Source organism: Macaca nemestrina, chromosome 1, assembly GCF_043159975.1.
Source record: "Macaca nemestrina isolate mMacNem1 chromosome 1, mMacNem.hap1, whole genome shotgun sequence".
NCBI lineage: Eukaryota > Metazoa > Chordata > Mammalia > Primates > Cercopithecidae > Macaca > Macaca nemestrina.
This window is the reverse complement of record NC_092125.1, coordinates 132,277,927-132,304,532: the sequence shown is the minus strand read 5'-3', so window position 1 is coordinate 132,304,532 and position 26,606 is coordinate 132,277,927. Positions and strand designations below refer to the sequence as shown.

Sequence of the window (26,606 nt, the reverse complement as noted above, 5' to 3'; positions counted from 1 at the left end):
CAAATTTTAAAATATTCTAATAAAAATGCCAGTAGGTCCTTTTATTCTGAGGAAGAAATAGTAAAAATTGATTTTAAAGTTTATAAGGAAAAACAAACAAACAGGAGGAATAGCCAAGTAAATCCTAGAAAAGAAGATGTAAAATATAAAGCCTTTATAATTAAAATAATGAGATACCTGAAAGAGCAAGAAGACTAATGGAGCAGATTATGAGGTCCAGAAATGGGTTTATGTATAGATAGTGGCTTACTAATGATAAAGGCGGCACCTCAAATCAGTGGAAAAAAGATGGCTTTCCTAAAAACTGGATAGCCATTTGGAAAAAGATAAATTTAGAGGTCTATCTTATACTATATACCTGGAAAAATTTCAAGTGGGTTAGTGTTTTAAAAGTAAAACATAAAACCATGCTAGTATTAAAAGAAGGCATGGCTGAATTATTTATGGTAGCATGAGAATATTAAGGGGTAACTGTAGCTCAAAACTAGAAAATCAGTAAGAGAAAATATTAATGAATTAAGCTACATTTTAAAAAAGAATTTTGGCATAAGAAAAAAGCAGCATAAGGAAAGTCACAAGATGTAATAAACTAGAGTAAGTATTGGCCACTTAGATCATGAAGGGCTAACATTTCTAATATAAAGAAAGCTTCTAAAAATAAAAATAATTTAATTAAGAGACCAACTTCCTGATAGAAAACTGGGCAGAAGTATAAGTTCATTTAATTTACATGAAAAGAAATACAACTTTAATGTAATTAATTTATTTATTTTAAAAGACACATTCAGTGTCACGATTGGACTATAACATTTGGCAGTCAACAGCATGGATGCAAAAAAAAAATCTTACATTAAAACCCTTCGGTAGACTGCTTTACATTTTCCACAGAACATAAAATAAGATAACCTGTTGTTAATTTTTATACAATTAATCACAAATATAGTCTTCATGTTTTTTGCCCATATACACAAATATTGTCTAAAATATGTCTTCTTTGTAGCAGCTAGATCCTGCCACCACTGTGCTTGGCCGAATTCACAAATCTGTTGTAACCTGTAGCTTCCCTCTCACTTCTCTGGCTCTTCTCTCCCGCTAAGCTTTATTTCCTAGCAGTAATTAAAATCTTCTGCCACTGCCATAGCTTCTGCAGCTGTTGGAACTGCCACAGCCACCTTGGTTTCATAGTTTGGCAAATAATTTGCCTCCACCACCATAGGGGCCAGATCTGCTGCTGCCAAAGTTTCCTTCCTTCATGGGTCCAGAATTTGAAGACTGTTGCAATTGCCAAGATCATTGTAGCTTTCACCACCTCCAAATTTGCTTCCATTATTACAAAATCCATTTTAACCATCCCACTGCCACCATATCCACCACCACCAGGGCTACCACCAAAGCCACCATGACCACTAAAGTTTCCACCACAACCAACATTGCCATTCCCACCAAAACCACCTCCACAACCACCACCAAAGTTTCCAGAAGCACTTCACCCTTTTTGGCTAGATAAAGCACTAGCCATCTCTTGATTTGACAGAGCTTTCCTAATTTCACAATTGTGGCCATTCACAGTATGACATTTCAGAATGACAGTCTTATCCACAGTCATGCTTACAAAGGCCAAGCCTTTTTTCTTGCCACTGCCTTGGTCAGTCATGATTTCAGTCACTTCAATTTTTCCATACTGTTCAAAATAATTTCTTAGGTGATGTTTTTCAGTGTACTCTTTAATGCCAGCAACTAATATCTTTTTCACAGTTAAGTGGGCACTGGTCTTTGAGAGTCTTCTCTTGAGCCAGCTCTCTTTGGTTCCACAACTCTTCCATCCACCTTCTGTGGCTTTGCATTCATGACTGCATCCACCTCCTCCACAGTGGCATACATGACAAAGTCAAGGCCCCTGGAGTGCTTGATATTTGGATCTCCTATTACCACACAGTCTGTGAGTGTTCCCCATTGCTCAGAATGGCTCCTCAGATCTTCCTCAGCTTTGTTTCAAAGCTCAACCCTCCAGTGACAATGAAGAGCTTCCATAGCTGTTCGGGCTCTTTAAGAAACTAACTGCGATATGACAGCAGTGGGAAGAGAGATTTTCACAGTGCCTCCTTGGCGGCATCCTCTGGCAGGAAGCACAAACAACTTTTAAACATAGAAGAGTGGTTCAGCTCACCGTATAAGGAAGAAATAGAAATTAAAACTGCATTGAGACACCACTTCTCACCCATCAATAGATAAATGTCCAAAGGTTTGCATAATCTTTTGACAAGGCTATGGGTAAAGTAGGTACTCTCATACTTTGCTGATAGGAATGAGAGTAGTATTAACTCAGAGAAATTTGGCAATGTCTAGCAAAATTAAATATGCATATGCCTTTAATTAAGCAATCACACTTTTAGGAATATATCCCAAAGGCAAATTTGCAAAAAATACGAAAGAACGTGTCTATAAAGTCATTCTTTGTGCCTTTATTTGTAATAGCAAAAGATTGGAAGAACACAAATGGCCGTCTCTGTGGAAAAAACACACTCAAGGTGCTTTTTCTGTTCTCTCACCCAGCAACAATCAACACAGTCGACTTCTGTGAAATGTGTGGGTTTTTTTCCCCAGACACCAAGCAAGTGTTAACCTGAAATAATCAAAAGAATCAGAGTCTAGCTTTATTCAAGTGAAAGGCTGAGAATGGCCATCTGGGAAACACAAACTCCAGAGAAATGGAGTCTGTGCTCCCAAATTAAAAGTTAAGGTCTTGCTTACATAGGCAGAAAACAAATGTATTAGGATTATAGCATTTTCTATGCAAGGCTGGTTTATGAGTTACAACAATCTAATGAGTTACAGCTTGCTTTCATTTCCTTTTCAATTTAAAAGTGTGTGTTTAACATTTCATCTTAGACATGATAGTCTGTGTGTGAAAAAGGTAAAAGGGCAGTCAATCTACAGTGAAGAGAGAATGGGGCTGCCTAGGTGCCCTTGAATCATTTACAACATTTTATAAAACTATGTGGGTAAGAGAGAAGGCAAATCTAATCAGAGAAACAATGGTTACAGCTCCCTATTATGTGACTGAGGTCCTATAATACCATTCCTTTAAGGCTCAAAATATTTTGAAGTTCCGACAGCTTATATTTGGAATTACTTATTTTCACACAAACAATCAGTTCTCCAGCAGACACTAGCTGAGTATCCTCTAATTCAGTTTAATTCTGACACTACCTGGAGACAGTGTGAGATCTTACAGGTTGAGGGATCCCACTTCTGATGCCATTTGCAAGCCCCAGGTTAGTTTGCCTGTGCTTCTGATTGACCGGCTATAAACTGGGGATCCCACAACCCCCTCCTTAGATTTGATTAATTTGCTAAAGCAGCTCACAGAACTCAGGGAAGCATGTTTACTGGCTTATTATAAAGGATATAACAAAGTATACAGATGAAGAGATGCATGGGGTAAGGTATTTGGGAAGGACAGATCTTCCATGTCCTTTCTTAGGTGAGCCATACTCCAGGAAACTTCATGTCTTCAGTTATCTGGAAGCTTCCTGAACCCTGTCCTTTGGGTTTTTATGGAGGCTTCATTACATAGGCATGATTGATTAATTGGCCATTGGTGATCAGCTTAACCTTCAGCCCCTCTCCCTATCTGGATCTTTCTAATCATGCCTTGATCTTTCTGCATGACCAGCCCACATCCTGAAGCTACCTACAGGCTACCAGCCATCAGTCAACTCACTAGAAAGACATCACTTTAGAGATTCCAAGGATTTTAAGAGCTGTATGTCAGGAAATGGGGTCAAAAACCAAATGTGTGTTTTGAAATATTACATCATCAGTAAAGCAGTTCTGTGCAACCTTAAAAAGGAGAATAAAGATGATCTTTATGTGGTAATGTGGTATGCTTTTCAAGAACGTTATTAAGAAAACAAGATAGCACTTAATATGTAGCACATGATATCTAGGTTTATAGCGTAAGCTATATAAAAGCACTGCTACCTTTTATATAAGAAGAAGAGACATACATAAAATCTATATGTTTTCATATAATTTTGAAAAGAAACACTGGAAGAATAAACCAAAAGCAAATATAGTTACCTTTTAGGCAGAGGAAGTGATTAGAAGTGAGACTTTCAATTTTCATTTTATTTTATTTATATATTTTTGAGACAGGGTCTGGCTCTGTCGCCCAGGCTAGAGTGAGGGCAGTGGCACAGTCTCAGTTCACTGCAACCTCTGCCTCCTGGCCTCAAGCCATCCTTCTACTTGAACCTCCCAAGTAGCTGGGACTACAGGTGCACACCACCACGCCTGGCTCATTTTTATAGAGATGGAGTTTTGCCATGTTGTCCAGACTGGTCTCAAACTCTTGGACTCAAGCAATCCACCCTCCTCAGCCTCCCAAAGTGCTGGGATTACAAGTGTGAGACACCGTACCGAGGCAGAATATGTCTTTAAAATACTTTTGATTTGGAATCATCCACATATTTAGCCCTTCAAAGAAATAAAAGTAAATCAAAAAAGTGAAAAGCATATTAAGATTTTTTAACTTAATTTACTTGCTGCAAAAAGAAAAAAAATTGACTCCTTTTGGTTCTTTAGTTTGTGTTTTTTTTTTTGTTGTTATACTTTAAGTTCTAGGGTACATGTGCACAATGTGCAGGTTTGTTACGTAGGTATGCTTGTGCTATGTTGGTTTGCTGCACCCATCAACTCGTCATTTACATTAGGTGTTTCTCCTAATGCTATCCCTCCCCCTGACCCCCACTCCCCGGTGTATATGTGTCACATTTTCTTAATACAGTCTATCATTGATGGACATTTAGGTTGGTTCCAAGTCTTTGCTATTGTGAATAGTGCCGCAGTAAACATACGTGTGCATGTGTCTTTATAGTAGCATGATTTATAATCCTTTGTGGGATCACTGGGTCAAATGATATTTCTAGTTCTAGATCCTCGAGGAATCACCACACTGTCTTCCACAATGGTTGAACTAATTTATACTCCCACCAACATTGTAAAAGCATTCCTGTCTTCCACATCCTTTCCAACATCTGTGGTTTCCTGACTTTTTAATGATCGCCATTCTAACTGGCATGAGATGGTATCTCATTGTGGTTTTGATTTGCATTTCTCTGATGACCAGTGATGATGAGCATTTTTTCATGTGTCTGTTGGCTACATAAATGTCTTTTTTTGAGAAATGTCTGTTCATATCCTTCTCCTACTTTTTGATGTGGTTGTTTGTTTTTTTCTTGTAAATTTGTTTAAGTTCTTTGTAGATTCTGGATATTAGCCCTTTGTCAGATGGGTAGATTGCAAAAATTTTCTTCCTTTCTGTAGGTTGCCTGATCACTCTGATGGTCGTTTCCTTTGCTGTGCAGAAGCTCTTTAGTTTAATTAGATCCCATTTGTCCATTTTGGCTTTTGTTGCCATTGCTTTTAGTGTTTTAGTCATAAAGTCCTTGCCCATGCTTATGTCCTGAATGGTATTGCCTAGGTTTTCTTCTAGGGTTTTTATGGTTTTAGGTCTAACATGTAAGTCTTTAATCCATCTTAAATTAATTTTTATATAAGGCATAAGGAAGGGATCCAGTTTCCACTTTCTACATATGGCTAGCCAGTTTTCCCAGCACCGTTTATTAAATAGGGAATCCTTTCCCCATTTCTTGTTTTTGTCAGGTTTGTCAAAGATCACATGATTATAGATGTGTGGTCTTATTTCTGAGATCTCTGTTCTGTTCCATTGGTCTATATATCTGTTTTTGGTACCAGTAGCATGCTGTTTTGGTTACTGTAGCCTTGTAGTATAGTTTGAAGTCAGGTAGCGTGATGCCTCCAGCTTTGTTCTTTTGGCTTAGGATTGTCTTGGCAATGCGGGCTCTTTTTTGGTTCCATATGGACTTTTAAGTAGTTTTTTCTAATTCTGTGAAGAAAGTCATTGGTAGCTTGATGGGAATGGTACTGAGTCTATAAATTAGCTTGGGCAGTATGGCCATTTTCATGATATTGATTCTTCGTATCCATGAGCATGAAATGTTCTTCCCTTTGTTTGTGTCCTCTTTTATTTCACTGAGCAGTGGTTTGTAGTTCTTGAAGAGGTCCTTCACATCCCTTGTAAGTTTGATTCCTAGGTATTTTATTGTCTTTGTGGCAATTGTGAATGGGAGTTCAGTCATGATTTGGCTCTGTTTGTCTATTATTGGTGTGTAGGAATACTTGTGATTTTTGCACATTGATTTTGTATCCTGAGACTTTGCTGAAGTTGCTTATCAGCTTAAGGAAATTTTGGGCTGAGATGATGGAGTTTTCTAAATATACATTCATGTCATCTGCAAACAGGGTCAATTTGACTTCCTCTTTTCCTAATTGAATATCCTTTATTTCTTTCTCTTGCCTGATTGCCCTGGCCAGAGCTTCCAACACTATGTTGAATAGGAGTGGTGAGAGGGGGCATCCTTGTCTTGTGCCGGATTTCAAAGGGAATGCTTCCAGTTTTCGCCCATTCAGTATGATATTGGCTGTGCGTTTGTGATAAATAGCTTTTATTATTTTGAGATGTTTCATCAATCCCTAGTTTATTGAGAGTTTTTAGCATGAAGGGCTGTTGAATTTTGTCAAAGGACTTTTCTGTATCTTTTTAGATAATCATGTGGTTTTTGTCATTGGTTTTGTTTATGTGATGGATTACATTTATTGATTTGCATATATTGAACCAACCTTGCATCCCAGGGATGAAGCCCACTTGATCGTGGTGGATAAGCTTTTTGATGTGTTGCTGGATTCGGTTTGCCAGTATTTTATTGAGGATTTTTACATTGATGTTCATCAAGGATTTTGTTCTAAAATTTCTTTTTTTGTTGTGTCTCTGCCAGGCTTTGGTATCAGGATGATGCTGGCCTCATAAAATGAGTTAGGGAGGATTCCCTCTTTTTCTATTGATTGGAATAGTTTCAGAAGGAGTGGTACCGGCTCTTCTTTGTACCTCTGGTAGAATTTGGCTGTGAATCCATCTGGTCTTGGACTTTTTTTGGTTGGTAGGCTATTAATTATTGCCTCAATTTCAGAGCCTGTTACTAGTCTATTCAGAGATTCAACTTCTTCCTCGTTTAATTTTGGGAGGGTGTATGTGTCCAGGAATTTATCCATTTCTTCTAGATTTTCTAGTTTATTTGCGTAGAGGAATTTCTTGCCTTCTGCTAGCTTTTGAATTTGTTTGCTCTTGGTTCTCTAGTTAGTTTAATTGTGATGTTAGGGTGTCGATTTTAGGTCTTTCCAGCTTTCTCTTGTGGGCATTTAGTGCTATAAATTTCCCTTTACACACTGCTTTAAACGTGTCCCACAGATTCTGGTACATTGTGTTCTTGTTCTCATTGGTTTCTAAGAACATCTTTATTTCTGCCTTCATTTTATTATTTACTCAATAGTCATTCAGGAGCAAGTTGTTCAGTTTTCATGTACTTGTGTGGTTTTGAGTGAGTTTCTTAATCCTGAGCTCTAATTTGATTGCACTGTGGTCTGAGAGACAGTTTGTTGTGATTTCTGTTCTTTTAAATTTGCTGAGGAGTGCTTTACTTCCAATTATGTGGTAAATTTTAGAATAAGTGTGATGTGGTGCTGAGAAGAATGTATATTCTGTTGATTTGGGGTGGAGAGTTCTGTAGATATCTATTAAGTCCGCATGGTTCAGAATTGAGTTCAAGTTCTGGACATCCTTGTTAACCTTCTGTCTCATTGATCTGTCTAATATTGATGGTGGGGTCTTAAAGTCTCCCATTATTATTGCGTGGGAGTCTAAGTCTCTTTGTAGGTCTCTAAGGACTTGCTTTATGAATCTGGATGCTCCTGTATTGGGTCCATATATATTTAGGATAATTAGCTCTTCTTGTTGAATTGATCCCTTTGCCATTATGTAATGGCCTTCTTTATCCCTTTTGGTCTTTGTTGGTTTACAGTCTGTTCTATCAGAGACTAGGATTTCAACCCCTGCTTTATTTTGCTTTCCATTTGCTTGGTAGATCTTCCTCCATCCCTTTATTTTGAGCTTCTGTGTGTCGCTGCACGTGAGATGGGTCTCCTGAATACAGCGCACTGATGGGTCTTGACTCTTTATCCAATTTGCCAATCTGTGTCTTTTAATTGGGGCATTTAACCCATTTACATTTAAGGTTAATATTGTTATGTGTGAATTTGATCCTGTCATTATGATGCTAGCTGGTTATTTTGCCCATTAATTTATGCAGTTTCTTCATAGCATTAATGGTCTTTACAATTTGGCATGTTTTTGCAGTGACTGGTACCGGTTGTTCCTTTCCATGTTTAGTGTTTCCTTCAGGAACTCTTGTAAGGCAGGCCTAGTGGTGACAAAATCTCTCAGCATTTGCTTGTCTGTAAGGGATTTTATTTCTCCTTTGCTTATGAAGATTAGTTTGGCTGGATATGAAATGCTGGGTTGAAAATTCTTTTCTTTAAGAATGTTGAATATTGGCCCCCACTCTCTTCTGGCTTGTAGGGTTTCTCCAGAGAGATCCGCTGTTAGTCTGATGGGCTTCCCTTTGTGGGTAACCCGACCTTTCTCTGGCTGCCCTTAACATTTTTTTCCTTCATTTCAACCTTGGTGAATCTGACAATTATGTGTCTTGGGGTTGGTCTTGTCGAGGAGTATCTTTGTGATGTTCTCTGTATTTCCTGAATTTGAATGTTGGCCTGCCTTGCTAGGTTGGGGAAGTTCTCCTGGATAATATCCTGAAGAGTGTTTTCCAACTTTGTTCCATTCTCCCTGACACTTCAGGTATACTAGTCAAACGCAGATTTAGTTTTTTCAAATAGTCCCAGATTCCTTGGCGGCTTTATTCGTTTCTTGTTACTCTTTTTTCTCTAAACTTGTCCTCTTGCTTTATTTCATTAATTTGATCTTCCATCACTGATACCCTTTCTTCCACTTGATCGAATTGGCTATTGAAGCTTGTGCATGTGTCACGAAGTTCTCGTGTCATGGTTTTCAGCTCCTTTAGGTCATTTAAAGTTTTCTCTACACTCTTTATTCTAGTTAGCCATTTGTCTAACCTTTTTTCAAGGTTTTTAGCTTCCTTGTGATGGGTTAGAACATGCTCCTTTAGCTCAGAGAAGTTTGTTATTACCGATCTTCTGAAGCCTACTCCTGTCTAAGTCATTCTCCATCCAGCTTTGTTCCGTTGCTGGTGAGAAGCTGCAATCCTTTGGAGGAGAAGAGGCGCTCTGGTTTTTAGAATTTTCAGCTTTTCTGCTCTGGTTTCTCCTCATCTTTGTGGTTTTATCTACCTTTGGTCTTTGATGATGGTGACCTACAGATGGGGTTTTGGTGTAGATGCCCTTTTTGTTGATGTTGATGCTATTGCTTTCTGTTTGTTAGTTTTCCTTCTAACAGTCAGGTCCCTCAGCTGCAGGTCTGTTGGAGTTTGCTTGAGGTCCACTCCAGACCCTGTTTGCCTGGGTATCACCAGCGGAGGCTGTAGAACAGCAAATATTGCTGCCTGATCCTTCCTCTGGAAGCTTCGTCCCAGAGGGGCAACCCGCCTGTATGAGGTGTCTGTCAGCCCCTACTGGGAGGTGTCTCCCAGTTAGGTTACATGGGGGTCAGGGACCCACTTGAGGAGGCAGTCTGTCTGTTCTCAGAGCTCAGTCCTCATGCTGGGAGAACCACTGCTCTCTTCAGAGCTGTCAGACAGGGACGTTTAATTCTGCAGAAGTTTCTGCTGCCTTTTGTTCAGCTATGCCTTGCCCTCAGAGGTGGAGTCTATAGAGGCAGTAGGCCTTGCTGAGCTGCGGTGGGCTCCGCCTAGTTCTAGCTTCCTGGCTGCTTTGTTTACCTTCTCAAGCCTCAGCAATGCAGATGCCCCTCCCCCAGCCAGACTGCAGCCTGGCAGGTTGATCTCAGACTGCTGTGCTAGCAGTGAGCAAGGCTCCATGGGTATGGGACCCACCGAGCCAGGCATAGAAGAGAATCTTCTGGTCTGCTGGTTACTAAGACCATGGGAAAAGTGCAGTATGTGACTGGCAGTGTCTCCTTTTTCCAGGTACTCTGTCACGGCTTCCCTTGGCTAGGAAAGGGAAATCCCCTGACCTCTTGGCTTCCTGGGTGAAGTGATGCCCCACCCTGCTTTGGCTCACCCTCCGTGGGGTACACCTACTGTCCAACCAGGCCCAGTGAGATGAACCTTAGTGGGAAATGCAGAAATCACCCGTCTTCTGTGTCAGTCACGCTGGGAGCTACAGTGGTTCTTTAGTTTTAATGGTCACTCTTAATCTGTGTGTAATTTCAAACTCTCCACCACTAGGAATAGCCTGCCATTAAATTAATTTGTTGTTTTGCTTAATTAATCCTTTGGAAACATGATTTCCAGTCATACCTCAGCAACTAAATATTTTAATATAGTTAGCATCCAATGTAAGTAGCAATTAACTTACTTTGAGATGTTCAATATAAAGTATATTCTCACAGTGATATTTAAAATTTTATATTTTAGGTAATCAGTTAAATAAGAGTTCTTTTTCTTTGTTTTATTTCACAATTTAGGTTTACTTAAACATGTAACTTTGGAAGTCAGCATGGAGTTTGGGCCCAGAATGGAAATTAGGTGTCAGAGATTTGTTTTTGGTCATGTCATTTGATTGTACCAGTCAGCTCTATGATGGCAGAAAACTTTCACATTGTTTTCTATCACTGCCTCTTGCCAAGGTCCACTGGGGTTATTTTTACTATTCATGTTTTCCTGAGCTTTTGCATTTTCTTCTGTGGGCTGGTCCTTTTATACACTTTAAAAATCAGCTTCTCCTAAAATCAGGACTTTACTGTCGGCAAAGGTTCTCTGAAAGAGCCAACAAAGTCACTTTTATAACTTTATCACAGACTAGTTAAGAGCACTCACTATGTTGATGAAATCCTATTTTAGTTTGGGTTGCCCTAGAGACATGATTCATGTCCCCCTGTGACATGGATTCAAGTGCAAGTAGTTTATCTGGGAGGTGATCCCAACAAACACCTGTAGAGGAGTCAAGAAGTGAGACAGGGAATGGAAGGAGCCAGCATCAGGTTCAGTGTCAATGAGGTTACCACTATAGACAACTGGAGCTTAAGTTGCTGAGTGATTCAGGGAGCCAAGGGTAGGAGTCATGCTTCAGAGTTATTTCACTGGAGGGGAAGAAGGGAAATGGGATTTATAGACCAACTCCTCAGTCATTGGAAGAGAGCTGCTGAAAAGTCGGGGAGTGGTGAATCAGATGTTTTTCCACTTGGCAGATATGCAAAGCAAGCTTTGGGGTCAGAGAAATGCTGACAGTTAGAAGGAAAAGGGGTGCGAAGCAGGGGAGGGGTATGTCAGGGTACTAACACAAAGTACCCCTTTGTCTATTACAAAGCTAGAACTCATTTAGAAAAAGCAAAGCAATAACAACAAATAACAACGAAAAAGGGAATCAAGAAAGACAGAAAAATGCTAATCAGAAAAAAAAACTTTGTTATAGAATCTTAGTTAATCCATTCCTAATTTTCAGCAAAGAACATCCACAAATTATACTAAAATGTTGCTTGTGAAAAAGGGGGCACTACCCTCCAAGTCTTGTAGTTGAAGAAGAATGGAACCCAACTTTTCCACAGCGTTACCTCCCATAATGCTTCAAGGTGCACCTCTTTTCTTCAGTTCGAGCTGTCTCCCTGCTGCCCAGTGTGCTCATGCCAGGTTCGCAGTAACTGCTGTGCCTTTGTTGGTGCTGCTCAGCCTGCCTGGAATTCTCTCCATGTTGTGAAAAGTCTTCCCGCCTGGAAGACCTAACTCAGACCCTCCTCTAGCCAGTGAGGTCCTGCCAACAACTTCCCGATTTCTCCCTCCTTGCCCACCTGGCTACAGTAAGAAGAATGGCTGGGCAGAAGAATAGCCCCAAAGATGGCCAAGTCCTAATCCCTGAAACCTGTGAATATATTACCTTACTTCACAAAAGGGACTTTTCAGATGTAATTAAGTTAAAGATTTTGAGGTGGGAGATTATTCTGTATGATCCAAGTGGGCCCAATATACCATAAAAAAGGGGTCTTAAAAGGTGGAAGTGGAAGGCAGAAGAGTCAGAGTCAAAGAGAAATGTGAAGAGGCTATGCTGCTGGCTTTGAAGATGGAGGAAGAGGCTGGGGCCAAGGAATGCAGGTGGCCTCTAGATGTCAGAAAAGTCAAGGAAACAGATTCTTTCTAGAGCCTGTGACACCTTGATTTTAGCCCAATGGAATATATTTTGGACTTCTGACCTCCAGAACTGTAAGATAATAAATTTGTGCTATTTTAAGTCACACACACACACACACACACACACACACACACACACGCACGCACAAATTCACTATATAGCCAGAGTGCCTGGGTTCAAACCCTGTTTTAACTTTTTAGCTGTGTGAGCTTGAACAAGTCATTTAGCTTCTCTGTGACTCAATTTTTCATCTTTAAAATGGGGACAATGAGAATACCTACCTTATAATTTGTTGTGTGCGATTTAAATGGGTTAAGATGTGTATATAAAGTCTTGAACAGCACCTGCCACACTTGTAGTAAAAGTGTTAATTGCTTGCTTACCTTTCTTAAAGGAAGGCTATTGGGAAGCAGACACCATCCACTTTAATGTAGTCTTCTCTCACTACCGTGACATGCTGTTTTTTTCCTGTAATTGACTGTTATTCACTCATCACCAAATGGGGAAAGGCAGAGAGAAAAAAGGCAAGAAAAAAAAAAAAAAAAAAAGAAATATAGTTCATCTGTGTCTTCCCTAGTTACTTTGGAATGACTAGTTCTTGGCTACCTGATGGGCCAGGTCCTAAACCAAATCCTAGATAGGTTATACCTGCATCATTTAAGAGGACAAAAGATTAACTGTACTTTCAATGATGCCCTTTTCTCCTTTTCTGCAGTGTCCTTCCTGGATGCTGGATTTCTTCACAGCAACATACTCGGCCATTAAGAGTCAAAGCTCTATTACCATTTTGTGAGGAAATGATGGGGTTTGAACACTATGTAGATTGGATCAAATATACCATTTTAAACTTATATTAGTGATATGGTTTGGATTTGTGTCCCTACTCAAACCCCATGTCACATTGGAGGAGGGACCTGGTGGAAGGTGATTGGATCTTGGGGGAGGATTTCCCCCTGCTGTTCTTGTGATAGTGAGTGAGTTCTCATGAGATCTGATGATTTAAAAGTGTGTGGCACTTCCCCCTTCACTGTCTCTCTCTTTCCTGCCAGCATGTGAAGAAGGTCCTATCTTCCTCTTCACCTTCTGCCATGATTGTAAGTTTCCTGAGGCCTACTCATGCTTCCTCTTAAGCCTGTGGAACTGTGTCAATTAAACCTCTTCTCTTCATAAATTACCCAGTCTCAGTTTTTTATAGCAGTACGAAAACAGACAAATACAACTAGGTAGACATAGTTTAACTCAGATTCCTGATAGCCAGTTGAAACCAGAGATTAATTAGCATTTTTTTTTTTCTTTGAGACAGAGTCTCCCTCTGTCGCCCAGGCTGGAGTGCAGTGGCACAGTCTCAGCTCACTGCAAGCTCCGCCTCCCAGGTCCACGCCATTCTCCTGCTTCAGCCGCCTGAGTAGCTGGGACTACAGGCACCCACCACCACGTCTGGCTAATTTTTTTGTATTTTTAGTAGACAGTATTTCACCATGTTAGCCAGGATAGTCTCGATCTCCTGACGTCGTGATCCGCCCATCTCGGCCTCCCAGTGTGCTGGGATTACAGGCGTGAGCGCCAGGCCGATTAATTAGCATTTTGTCCCTATTCCTTTTGGATTTTTCTTGCTGACCTTTTTGTTCTGGGCTAATACTTGTCATTTCTGAAGCTACCTGAATGGTAATTAATTCAATTTTGATAGGCTTAAGTACTTGTTGTCGTCGTCTCATGTGGTTTTTCTAAACAGGTCCTGTTTCTTGACTTCTATGCTTTTTAAAATGCAGATTTCCTTACAGAGCTTCTCCTGCGGGTGTCCATCCTTACCTAACTGCTGCTTTCAGATGGAGTGGGGCGGTTCCTCCAGGTCTCATTAGCATTTCAATACAAATGTTACCATATTTAATAGGAATAAGATGAATTTATTCCTGCCTGATCTTCTCTCAAAGCTGTGTATATTTTGTGGAGCTTTTTGCCCAATACTATATTGATTTTAGTCTCTTCTCATTTTAAGATTTAATTTTTACTTATATTGCTGGTGTGATTTTAGTTTCTTCTTCATAAAAATGAAGAGAAGAGCTTTTATTAAGATAAATTGCACATTGAGAATTGAGAATGCTGATTGTTCCTAAGTACAATTCTTTCTAATGTATGTTTGAATGGAAGATAAGATACTTTGCTTTTTGTTTATTAGAGGTTCTTTTTTGGATGTGACTGAATTGGGAAGCTCTTCACTGTTATGCTATTTAGCTATTATTGTGAAGGGTTGAAAGTCATGTCAAACCAGGGCTAGTTTAAATGTCAGTAATCTGCCATTTGAAATTTCTAAGTACATAATACATTCAGCAGATGTGTTAAGTGGTTGTAAGCATTGTGCTGGGCACTAGAAATAAAATGAATGTGGCATTTTATTGCTCTTCTCTTAACTCTAGAGAACATAACTGTGATGAGATACTGCAGTGTGTGCAGAGCTTTTGTCTTGGCAGTGTCACACCCAACTCTGCCACTAACTCTTGCCTATGTATAACAACAAGTTATTTTAACCTCTCCAAGTCAGTTTTCTCATCTGTAAAATGAGGGAGTGATTGTAACATTTTCTTAAAGGTTACTTAAGGTTGTTGTGAGGATTAAATTAGAAAAAATTTATGAAAGCATTTTAAAAACTATTAAGTGCTATCTAAACAATGACATTACTAATTATTTACAAACTTGACATTATACACTGGTGTTTTGGTCCAAAGACCAGATGTATTAGGTGTTAAAACTAAGTTCCAGAACTAAGTTTATGGAAAAGGATGACTTTTTCATGACTTTGGCTGTAAGTTCTAGGGGTATCTTAGGGTATCTTAATATCCCCATTATTGAGTAAGGTAGGTTTTCTGTAAATATGGATTGATTTGAGCCACAGGTTTCAGAAACACAGCATTATTATGAAGTAAACCACAATCCCAGGTGATAAGATTTTGGGTTATCTATTCTATAGAAGGCTTATGAAATTTTAGATTAATAGGTAATTATCCATCACTATGAATTAATTATATTTATGCAAATGTGACCAAATATTTAATTTAAATGTGAATTGCATTACCATTATGGGTCAATTTTCTTTGGCTTTTTTGTCCCCTGAAAATATAGTATACAACATTTGCCAAATTTATTTTTAAAATTTATTTTTAAAAGTATAATTTTCTTTCTTTACGTTTGTAGATTGTAAGAACCCCTACAATATACAGGAAAACTTGGTTCATAAGCTGATTCATGAAGATAAATCTGTAATTATGTTTTAATTAATATTACTTGACATTTCTTCTCAGATCTAAGTAATAATTTTAACTGAAATTTTTTATTAAACATTATGATTGTCAGTAGTCTGGTCTTCAGAAAGTTTTGTAATGTATACCCTTTTTTGTTTGGTTTGTTTATGACTACTGGTAGATCATTTTATTTACTGTTGAAGTAGTGAGGCTCTTTCACTAGAAACTACTTCTGAAGTAAGATTTGAATATATTTTAATTTGTAAAATTACTGGCAGTAAAGAGTAGTAAGTACTGCTCATTTAATATGTTAGCATTTAAGGGTAAAGCTTTCAAATTAATTTTATGTTTATGATTTTATGATTATAAATTTGATTTACCATCAGCTTTTGAAGAATAAAATTATTCCCCTCTTTTACTGGTAAACTCATACCTAATGACTCATCTCTTTTTATTTATGATAGGGAAATGGTGCTTCATTGTGAAGGCTAGAATTGGGTTAGTCAACCAGAAGTGAACCTCTAATTGTTTCCAAATGCTTACTTTTTGGGTTTGGATGCAGCTCTAAGTCTTAGCTCAGTCAGGAATTTGCTAAGCTTGTCTTTTTCTACATATCCTTTCATTATGGCTAGATAGATCCAAGCTAAAATCTGGTTTATGCTTCTCCATTACAATAGTTAATCAGAAAAATATGGACACAAACTCCTGAGCTAAACACAATTTTAAAAGGCAAAAACTAGAGTTTCTAAAGGTTTCTTTTACATTTTTATGACTCTTTAAATTATTATAGAAATTGGCCTTGTTCTAAGTTGCGTATCACCACGTGATTTAGCAAGTACCGTTATTCCCTACCATAGTTGTATGACGTAGTTATGGCTTCTATAGCTGAAATTCTTGCATTATTTTAAAATTGATATTGGAGAAAGTTAGCGTGACATATCCATTTGCTTTGGTGAAATGCTTGCTGCTGTTGAGTGTAAACATTTTATTAAAATTCTACCTAAAAAGGCAACCATTCCAAATTTCAGTATAGGCAAATCAATAAAAACCACAATTGATCCTTATGAAAAAAAGAGATAAAAATGCACTATAATTTTTTTCCTTATATCAGTTATGATGTCTTATAATTTAGTTAATTTTAAAATATGTTTATTTCTAACATTAATTTTATTAAAACGTTTATCTACATATGGTTCTTGAATTGTGTTGAAATGAGTGATCTCTAATTTCCCTTTTAATTCTAATATGATATTATCTGTGATCATGTAACTTCTTTACTAATTCTAGAGTCCTTAAACTAAGGGCCTCATGTGAAAGTGAATTTTAGGAGGAAAAAAAAGAAGTACTAGGTTCTTTTTTAAAAAGGTGGTAGCAAGGAGTAGCAGACTTTGGAAGGCAACACGCATGGAATACACACATAAAAATTTGAACAAAGATTTGGATAAATCTGTAGATGTTTTTTCTAGGTGACTTATTAAGAGACTGTTGGACTGTCTAAGAGAATCTCTTTAATGTTTTAAGGCTGATCTCAAGGATTATTATAGATGGGATTCACCATCTCTTACTGTGTTTTAGCTCCTTGGGGGAAACAACTAGACTAAACCTGAGTATTCTGAAACAATAAATTTTTAAAACTTGTTCGCACAAGTTATTTCACCCCTGTTGCTTAAGTAATGTTATTTCTCATACTGTATGCCTTCTGTTGCAGTTGAGTCAATGCCTCTTCTATTCCTTTTTCTCTTCCTCTTTACTTTTAAAGGTATGTTTAAAAAGAAGTTATCAACATACCAATTAAGAAAACCATTCACCAAAAGTTCATGGAAAGTGAAAATGGATACAAGCATAATATGTAGTTGCTTTAAATTCGTATGTGCCTTCTTCTAAATGGTGTACCCTAAATAAGTTTGATACCTGATTTCCGTTGCCTTCTCTGCAGGCTTATTAAAAATAAAATTATGAATTTATCTGAACCAAAATATTCTATATTATTTATTTTTGTATTTCCAGTGTCTAGCACATGCTTGCTCCATGGTTGGCATATAACAGATGTTTGTTGACTTGAACTTTTCAAAACTGAACTTGGAGTCTAACGACCTGATCTGTTCTAGTTCTCCTGCTCATTAGCTGTGTCTTTAAACAAACATTTCACACCTTAAACAAGTTACTTTGGTGTTCTAGGCCACCATTTCCACAACTCTAGAGTAAAGTCCCATCTGGTTCTAGAAAATCTGATGCCAGATACATAGTAGTAGATCCTTAATAATTGCTTAATATTGATTGCTTAATAAAATTCATTTGCTGGATTATCTATCGTGATAGAATAAATCATTTTGCCAAGTATATCTATGTGTCATTTGGTGACACTACTTTTTTCCCCTTAGTATATAAAAACAATTTATATTTTCTTTCATTTCCAAATATATTCTCTCTCTAGTATTCTTTATAGTTTAACCACTTTTTCTTATTGAATGGAAAATATATAAAAGATAAAAGAAATTGCCTGGATGTTTAGCCTACTCCTTCATTTTATAGATGAGAAAACTGATGCTCTGGAAGAATATGTGATTTGCTTAAAGCTATTTAATGGCAGAATCAGAACCCAAGTGTCATGGTTTCCATTTGAGAGTAATTTTCATGTCAGATATCTAAACATTGTTAGTAGTTCCCTCGATTAAGATTGGAGAAGAAATTATTAAAATAACTAAACTTAGGATGTAGGTAAGAAAAAAACTTTTTTTCTTATTCTCAAACAGTAATTCAAGGAGAACCATTTTTGTGCCTCATTTTCTGAGTACAGTTAGGGAAAGATAAAAATTTTAAGTTTAATATATAAAAACATTCTGTGATGGATTCTTTCTTTTTCCTGAGAAATGAGGATGGAGAGAGTAAAGAAAAATGATGGTTGAATTGTACCTAATTAATATGCCATCATTTTTTTCTTTGCCTTTTTTGTAAACACAGGAAGTCGTCACCTATTTAATAGCAACACAGTAGGTAGAAACCGATACCACTCTTCAGTTTAGATGAATGAATAACCAATATTCTTCACTGTCAAAATCCTTAAGTCCATTTGCAGTTGTTTTCTACTCATTTTTTTTCTCTTTCTCCAACCTGGCTTTTACTCTTCCTGAAATGTTACAGTGGATGGACTCAAACAATATTTGCATTGTTTAATCTGATGGCCTTTTTCTGTTTCTGTTTTTCTTCATTGAGGCATTTACTATTACTGGAAATATGTTTCCCCTTTTTCTAGATGTTTTACTTACCGTGCCTTTACTTTCTTTACCTAGTGCCTTTTCTTAACTGCTAATGATTCCATATATTATTTAAGATTTAGTATTGATCCCGAGCCTTAGATACTTTTTAAATTTATGAATTAATTATGTTTAATAGATTCAGCTATGAATTCTGTTCCATAAACATTTATTTGCCAAACACTGTCTGAGATGCTGGGTTTACAAACATAAATAAGATAATTCCTACCTTAAAGCAACTTTCTGTTTAGAGGGAGGGGGAAACACAAGCTGGTAATTATCATGCAATGTAGTAATAGTGTAGGTAGCACAGATTGTTTTCATAGGAGCACAGAGAAGACACTTCATGCAGTGTAGAAGGCAGTTTGCGATCAGGAAATATACCCTAAAAGAGGTGACGTGTGAGATTTCAAAGAGTGAATGTAAGACTGTAGGGCAGCTTAGAGACATTCTAAGCAGAGGTTACAGTTTGAGCAAAACCATGAAAGTAAGAAACAGTATAAGGTAAAGTACAAGTATGTTTTATTTGGAGAGCTTAAAATACGAAGCAAGGATTAATAGGAGGTGAAGGTAGAGGGCCAGATCCAAAAATATACCATGTTAAAGAGCCAGCACTTATTCCCTAGGCAGTGGGGGGCTTTTGACACATTTCTTAGTGGGAAAGGGATAGGGTCACATACCTATTTTATGTCTATTAGTCTAACGTCTCTATAAAATCTGGTTGTATCAGTTATCTGTGGATACGTAAAGCACTTGAAAACCTAGTAGCTAAAATAATACACGTTATTATCTTATACTTTCTGTCTTTCAGGAACCTGGGTATAGCTAACTGTGTTGCCTGGCTCAGGGTCTCTCACAAGGTAGTAATCAAGGTAGCAGCTGGGGCTACAGTTACTCCAAGGTTCATCTGGGGGAGAGTCTACTTCTGAGCTCACTCAAGTGGTTACTGACAGCATTATGTTCCTTTTGGGCTGTTGAACTGAGGGTCTGTCTAGTAGCTCTCAAGAAATATCCTTCAGTTTCTTGCCACATGGTCCTCGCTATAGCACAGCTCACAACATAGCAGCTGTGGGAGAGCAAGTGAAAGCAAACAAGGAGGGTATACAAGACAGAAGCCAGAGTCTTTTTACTTAATCTTGGCAGTGACGTCTCATCACTTTGCCATACTCTGTTCATTAGCAGCAAGTCACTAAGTCCTGAAACTTTACATAGGGCATGAATACTACATAGGGCAGGGTCATTGGGAGCCATCATTGAAGCTGCTTGTTACGTGGACTTGAGGAAATAAGACTAGAGCTGAAGCGACCACTTAGGAAGCTATCATAATAATCCACGTGGAAGATATGGAGATTATTGTGGACATGCATAGTACAATGAAGGGGAAGGAATTGAGTCAAGAAACCTTTAGGATATTAAATCATGAGAACTTGGTGATTTAAGGGAGAAGAAGGAATTAAGGGTGACATCTAATTTTTCTTGATTTGATTATCTGTATTTCTGTCACTCATTTAACCAACAATTGGGCCCACTTTATGACCAGCACTTTGCTAGATCTTGGGAATATAATAGTGAGCCAGATAAGCACTGTGTCTTTTCTTTTGGGTCTTTCTTGGTACCTCTCTTTCCTTTCCATCTGTCAAAATACCACTAGTCCTGAAAGTACACTTGCTTCTACTCTTCTTATGAAACCTTCCTTGAAAGATGGATGTTCTTTTTATCTTCTTCAGCTACAGCTATTATCAGAAGTTTTACTTGAAAATTTTGAAATTCTCTAAGTTTAAAAGTGAGCACTGACTTAAGCTATTAAGTGTAGGGAAGCCATTTCTGACCTCCTCTCTCAACCTACTTCAAGCAGTAGAACAGTGCATTGCCACTCTGAATCATTGGAATCACATGGAGAGCTTTTTGGACATTCCCTCAAAGATTCTGATTCAATATATCAGAAGTGAAAACAAAATGAGACTCTAAGGTGAATTGGATATTGCTAGACTGGAAAGCCATTACATTCGAGTAACCGTCACCATTCTACTATTAATTGTTTATGTACCTTTTTTTTTTTTTTTTTTTTTGAGATGGAGTCTCACTCTGCCTCCCAGGCTAGAGTGCAGTGGCACAATCTAGGCTCACTGCAAGCTCCGCCTCCCGGGTTCACGCCATTCTCCTGCCTCAGCCTCCCCAGTAGCTGGGACTACAGGTGCCCACCACCACGCCCAGCTAATTTTTTTTTTTTTTTTTTTTTTTTTTTTTGTATTTTTAGCAGAGATGGGGTTTCACGGTGTTAGCCAGGATGGTCTCAATCTCCTGACCTCGTGAGCTGCCCGCCTTGGCTTCCCAAAGTGCTGGGATTACAGGCGTGAGCCACCGCGCCCAGCCTGTTTTGTGTACATTTAATCATCCAAATAGCCTAAAACAGTAGTTTCAAATACTAATTGAAGACTAGTTACAGCAACACATGCAGACTTTTGGGCACCATCCCTAGAGGAGCTGAGTTCATTTCACTGCATCTGTGGTTATCGCCAGGCTTCTATATTTTTTAAATAATGAAATACGACTGATATTGAACAAATAGACTGATGTATTCTTTTTTTTGTATTTTCCTTATCAGTGCTATTCAGATAAGTGCATGTAAATATTTGATAAATATTAAGGACCAGTTAGCATGGTAGGCTATGATTACTTTGGAAGGTTCTGACCATGTGGAGTCATATTTTAACTAACAGTTGAACATGTGCTGGGTTTAGATGATATTATATTATTTCAGTTTTATAGCTTTACTTTTTCATACATTAATACATTTTCTCTAGGTCTTTTACTTTTACTTTGGATAATTTACTGATCACATGGAAAATCTAAAACAATGGTTGATTGTTTTTTCTCATATTATTCTAAGTCCTATTATATTCTACCATAGGAAGGGATATTATTACTTTCTTGCTGGATGGGATTGTCAGAATGTGACTTTAACAAATTGTTTTTTTCCTTTTCCTTAGTGTTATTCCTCTTTTAAGAGAATCTGTTGGAATATTGATGCAGAGAACTCCTCCCCTATTAGAAAATACTCTGCCTCAGTGCTATCAGAGGGTGAGTTTCAAATATTCCAAACCATTGGGTTTTATGCTGTTTTCAATCTCTTGATTTTCAGCTTTCACAAATATGGGTAACATGTGTGTATAATTGAATATTTCTTCCAAGATTGAATGCTGACCATGAAATGTCATTTATACAAGCCAGAATAAAATTGTCGGAAAATGTTGAACTTTACTAAAGAAAATGTAGTAGAAATTGTTCTGATCTAGAAATTGAGCAGTTTTTTAAAATATAGAATATCTATAGCAGAGACATAGCATTTATTCAACATAGAGTTTTTGAGCTCCCATTCTACCAGATATTCTTCTAAAATACTGGGGAGGTAATGGTAAACAAGACAGACAGTGCCTCTGTTTCATGGAACTTACAGTCCAGTGGGGAAATACAGGAAATAAACAATAAGTAGATAAATAAGAAAATATCAATGAGAATTACTATAGTAGAAATAAAACAAAGTGATGTGTTAGTCATGGATGGCTACCTTAGATTCACTAAGGGAGTTATATGCAAGGAAATTGAAACCTTAATGACAAGAAAGAGCTAGCCATATGAAAATACTGGAGAAGAATGTTCCAGGCAAGGGAGATTGCTAATGTAAAAGTGCTATGGCTGGATTTAATTTGTGTTTGAAGAACAGAATAAAAAAGGCCATTGTGGCTGAAGTATATTAAATAAAGGGAAGAATGGCTTGAAAGCCTGGAGAGAATGGCAGGAGCAAGATCATTTAGGGTTTTGGGTCATAATAAGAGATTTAGATTTAATTCTAACTCAGTGGGAAGCATTGGAAAGCTTTTAGGCAATAGAAGTGTCATAAATCCTATGTTTTCAAGAGATTATTGTGTTTTCTATGAAGAGAACATATTCTAGGGAGGATGAAAGCAAAGAAAACCAGTTATGAAGTTATTGTCCTCTAAGTGAAAAACAATAGTGGTTTAGATTACAGTTGTAGCAGTGAAGATAAATATACATTTGGGATATGTTTTTGGAAGTGGATTATATTAGCAGAGGGTAGAGAAAGTGTTGGTTTATTACTTGGTAGATGGTAATGCCACTTACTAGATGGTAATGCCACTTACTGAGACTGAGGCCTTGGTACAGGTTTGAGGATGGAAAATCTCCCAAATGAAGAGTTATATTCTGGATATGTTAAAATGGAAATGGCTACTACACTTCTAGGAGAAATGTTACTTAAGTGGTTGGATATGAAAATCTTGAGTTTTGGGGACAGATTAGGACCAGAAAGAGTTATAAGTCATCAATATATGAATAACTTCTAAAACATCAAGATTGTATGTGATTACCTCCAGAGAAGTTCTAGTTCTACTCTTTTAGCTCTGCTTTCAACTCTAAATTTGGAGCACAGGTGAGAAAGCCAGGAAAGGTAGTGGTTAGTGGGGTGCTGGAAAACCAAAAGAGTGTAGGATCACAGAGTTGAAGAAGGAGGAAGTAATTAACGGTGTTGAATATTTCTGTGGGGTCGAGGAGGGTAGAAACAAGAAGTGATCAGGCCGGGCGTGGTGGCTCACGCCTGTAATCCCAGCACTTTGGGAGGCCAAGGTGGGCAGATCATGAGGTCAGGAGATTGAGACCATCCTGGCTAACACGGTGAAACCTCGTCTCTACTAAAAAAAAAAAAAAAAAAATGAAATACAAAAAATTAGCCAGGCATGGTGGTAGGCACCTGGAGTCCCAGCTACTCGGGAGGCTGAGGCAGGAGAATGACCTCAACCCAGGAGGCGGAGCTTTCAGTGGGCCGAGATTGTGCCACTGCACTCCAGCCTGGGCAATGGAGCGAGACTCCGTCTCAAAAAAAAAAAAAAAAAAAACCAGAAGTGATCATTGACTGGCCTTCTGGATGCCATTAATGACCTTTAAGAGCAGTTTCATTGGAGTGTTGGAGAAGGGAGCATGATTTGAATGAATTAAGGAGAAAATGAATGGGGAAGTGACAACTCCTTTACGAAGTGTTGTTAAAGGGAGCAGAGAAATGAGTTGATAGCGGATATGGATGTAGTATAAGGATAGAGGGTATTTTTTTGTTTTTAAAGTAGGATGTTTTAGAACAGCATTATCCCGCAGAACTTTCCCCAATAATGGAAAGGTTCTGTAATCTGCACTGTCCAATATGGAAGCCACAAACCACATATGGCTAGTGTAACTGATTCTTTTTAACTTAATTTCCATTCATTGAAATAGTTACATGTGTCTAGTGACTTTTGAATTGCACAGCACAGTTCTAGAACATGTGCATTAACTAATGGTAACAGTCTAACTGAGAGGAAGAAATTGTTATAGTACTAAAGGACATTATTAAAGGAATAAAGTCATGGGAAGTTGAGAAAGGATAGAACCCAAAGCACAATGGAAGGATTAATTGTTGATAGTAACAGGGGTACTATATCCTCTGAGGGAATGCAGAAATGCTGACATAGATAAGGAGTCATTGGTAGATCTAATGGTAAAGGATAAGGGATTTTCTTTGTACTTCTGTTTTCTCTATAATGTACCAGGCAGTGTAATCATGCAGAGAGATCAGAAGGCTAGAGGAAAAAGGAGAAGGTTTAAAATAATCTTTTGATACAGGGAAAGTACATATTGCCCATTCAAGATTTGTGGTTATTATTTTAAGGTAGCATCAATCAGCATAATTGTTACTAATTGTTTTACATATATATATATAAAAAACTATATATATATAATTGTTATATATATAACTATATATAATTGTTATATATAACTATATATAATTGTTATATATAAATAACTATATATAATTGTTTTTTATATATATATAACTATATATATATATATAGTTTCTCTTCTTCACAATAAACTACAAGGTGAGTGTCATCTTCCTTTCCCTAGATAAAATTGAGGCTCACCTTAGGTCCAAATGCTAGTGGCTGAATCAGGAGTCTAATCCACGTCACTCTGACTCTAAAGGTCATGTTCTTTCTACTCTACCACACTGCCCTTTTCATCTGTAACTACAGTTTCCTCCCATTTTTTAATTGGTAAAATTAAAGCCAGTTTCTACAGGAATTATTCTTTAGTTTGTGTTTTAAGATAACTGCAGTCATGTACTTGTACTGCTACATATGGAAGTAGGAGAAATCTTTTCCATCAGGTTATTTTATTAACAGTAGAACTCACCTTAGGCCTCATCCATGAGGATGTCATGTAGAAAAAATGTGGAGGGATATCTGGCTAAAACAGCTATGTTGTCAGAATCCAAAAAGAGGAAGAAAAAGTATACCTTGATCTTTTTCCCCAATAAAAGCGGTTTTTAAAGAAGGCACAGTAGATATTATCTCAATTTCCCATCAACTGTCGTGGAGTTTATAGAAAAAAAAATGACTACATTCATCAAATTCTAACAAAAAATAAATAGTTTTGATAGATATAAGATCAACATTTTCTTAACTTCCCAAGTAGATTATGTAAAATTCAGAATCTCCGAACTGAAAAAGATCTTAATGTGCGTTTGGCCCAGCCTTCTGTCTGTTGCAAAATCTCCTCTATGACATCAAGTTGGTATTACAGCTTCTTGACCATTTCCGGAGATAGGTAGTTAACACACTCCCAGAGAAGCTTCCCTCTTTATTTGTAAACTGCTGTAATTGTTATAAAGATCTTTTCACATTGAACTTTTTTCTTTTAACTTCTGGTTGTTGATCTGAGTTCCACTCCTCCAGATCAATATAGAGATGCGGAACAATAGCAGTGATTTGGGTATCTGCCTTCTTCCTGATCTTCAGGGAATAAATCTAATGTTTCATCCTTATTTTCTGTACATTTTTGGTAGTTAGCCTGTATTAAGTTAAGGAAGTGTCCTTCTAATAGTTTTTTTTACAAGTCATAAATAGGTGTTGGACTTTATTAAGTGATTGTTACTGTAAATTTCCCTGTGGGGCACACTCTCAGATGTGTCCTACATATTTTGATATGTGTTTATTTATATTTCCCAAATACTTGTCATGGTACCTGGCACATAATTAGTACTCAAGAGTATTTATTTATTTATTTATTCAAACATCCTCCTTTCCTTTTTTTAAACTAGAGAATAGAATCCATGTTTACTGATATATTGCATAATAACTTAAGTAGAAGGGAGTACTTAATTTGATTATGATGTTAATATCTCTCCTTTATATTTCAGGTACAGCAGCTGCAAGGAGTTTACAGTTTACAGGAACAGCACTTCTGGACTTTGTGTTCTGACGTTTATGTTGGGACCTTGAAATTAATAGTAGCACCTGATGCTGATGCTAGGTGGATTTTAAGCCAAACACATAATATTTTTACTCAGGTATGTCTTTTTTACTAACTTCTTTTTAAGGGTCTTAAAATTTTTTATAACTAGTAGTTTTAAAAATATTTACAAGGCCAAGGTGAGAGGATGGCTTGAGGCTAGGATTTCTAGATCAGTGTGGGCAACATAGTGAGACCCCATCTCTACAAAACGTAAAATTAGCTGGGCATGGTGGCACACGCCTATAGTCCCAGCTGCTTGGGAGGCTGTGACAGGAGGGTTGCTGGAACCCAAGAGTTTGAGACTGCAGTGAATTATGATCCAGTTGCACTCTAGTGTGGGCCACAGAGCAAGACCCTGTCTCAAAAAAAAAAAAAAAATGCTATTTAACATAATAAATATATATATACTAAACTATAAGGTAAACATAAAGCCACATTTTTTTTTCCAACCACAGAGTCGTTTTGGAAATACCTGTTTTAGTTAATATTCTTCAGGAATAGGAAGATAGTTCCTATATGCTCATCATTGTACTTATTTGAGTTCTTCAAGAAAAAGTATATTATCCTTTACTACACA

The 26,606-nt window shown here is 37.5% G+C and overlaps 1 protein-coding gene across 2 annotated transcripts in view; it reads left to right on the top strand.

Annotated features, from left to right (window-relative positions):
• The window catches only part of LOC105485473 (solute carrier family 30 member 7), an 83,811-nt gene that overhangs the window by 43,768 nt on the left and 13,437 nt on the right, over window positions 1-26,606 (top strand). For both annotated transcript variants that reach the window (XR_989588.3, XM_011747870.3), the window contains exons 9-10: window positions 21,679-21,769; window positions 25,935-26,084. Coding sequence is in view for 1 of the 2 variants with exons in the window: in XM_011747870.3 (XP_011746172.1) it covers window positions 21,679-21,769; window positions 25,935-26,084 (241 nt within the window). In the remaining variant the exon portion in view is untranslated. The remainder of the gene's footprint in view (window positions 1-21,678; window positions 21,770-25,934; window positions 26,085-26,606) is intronic.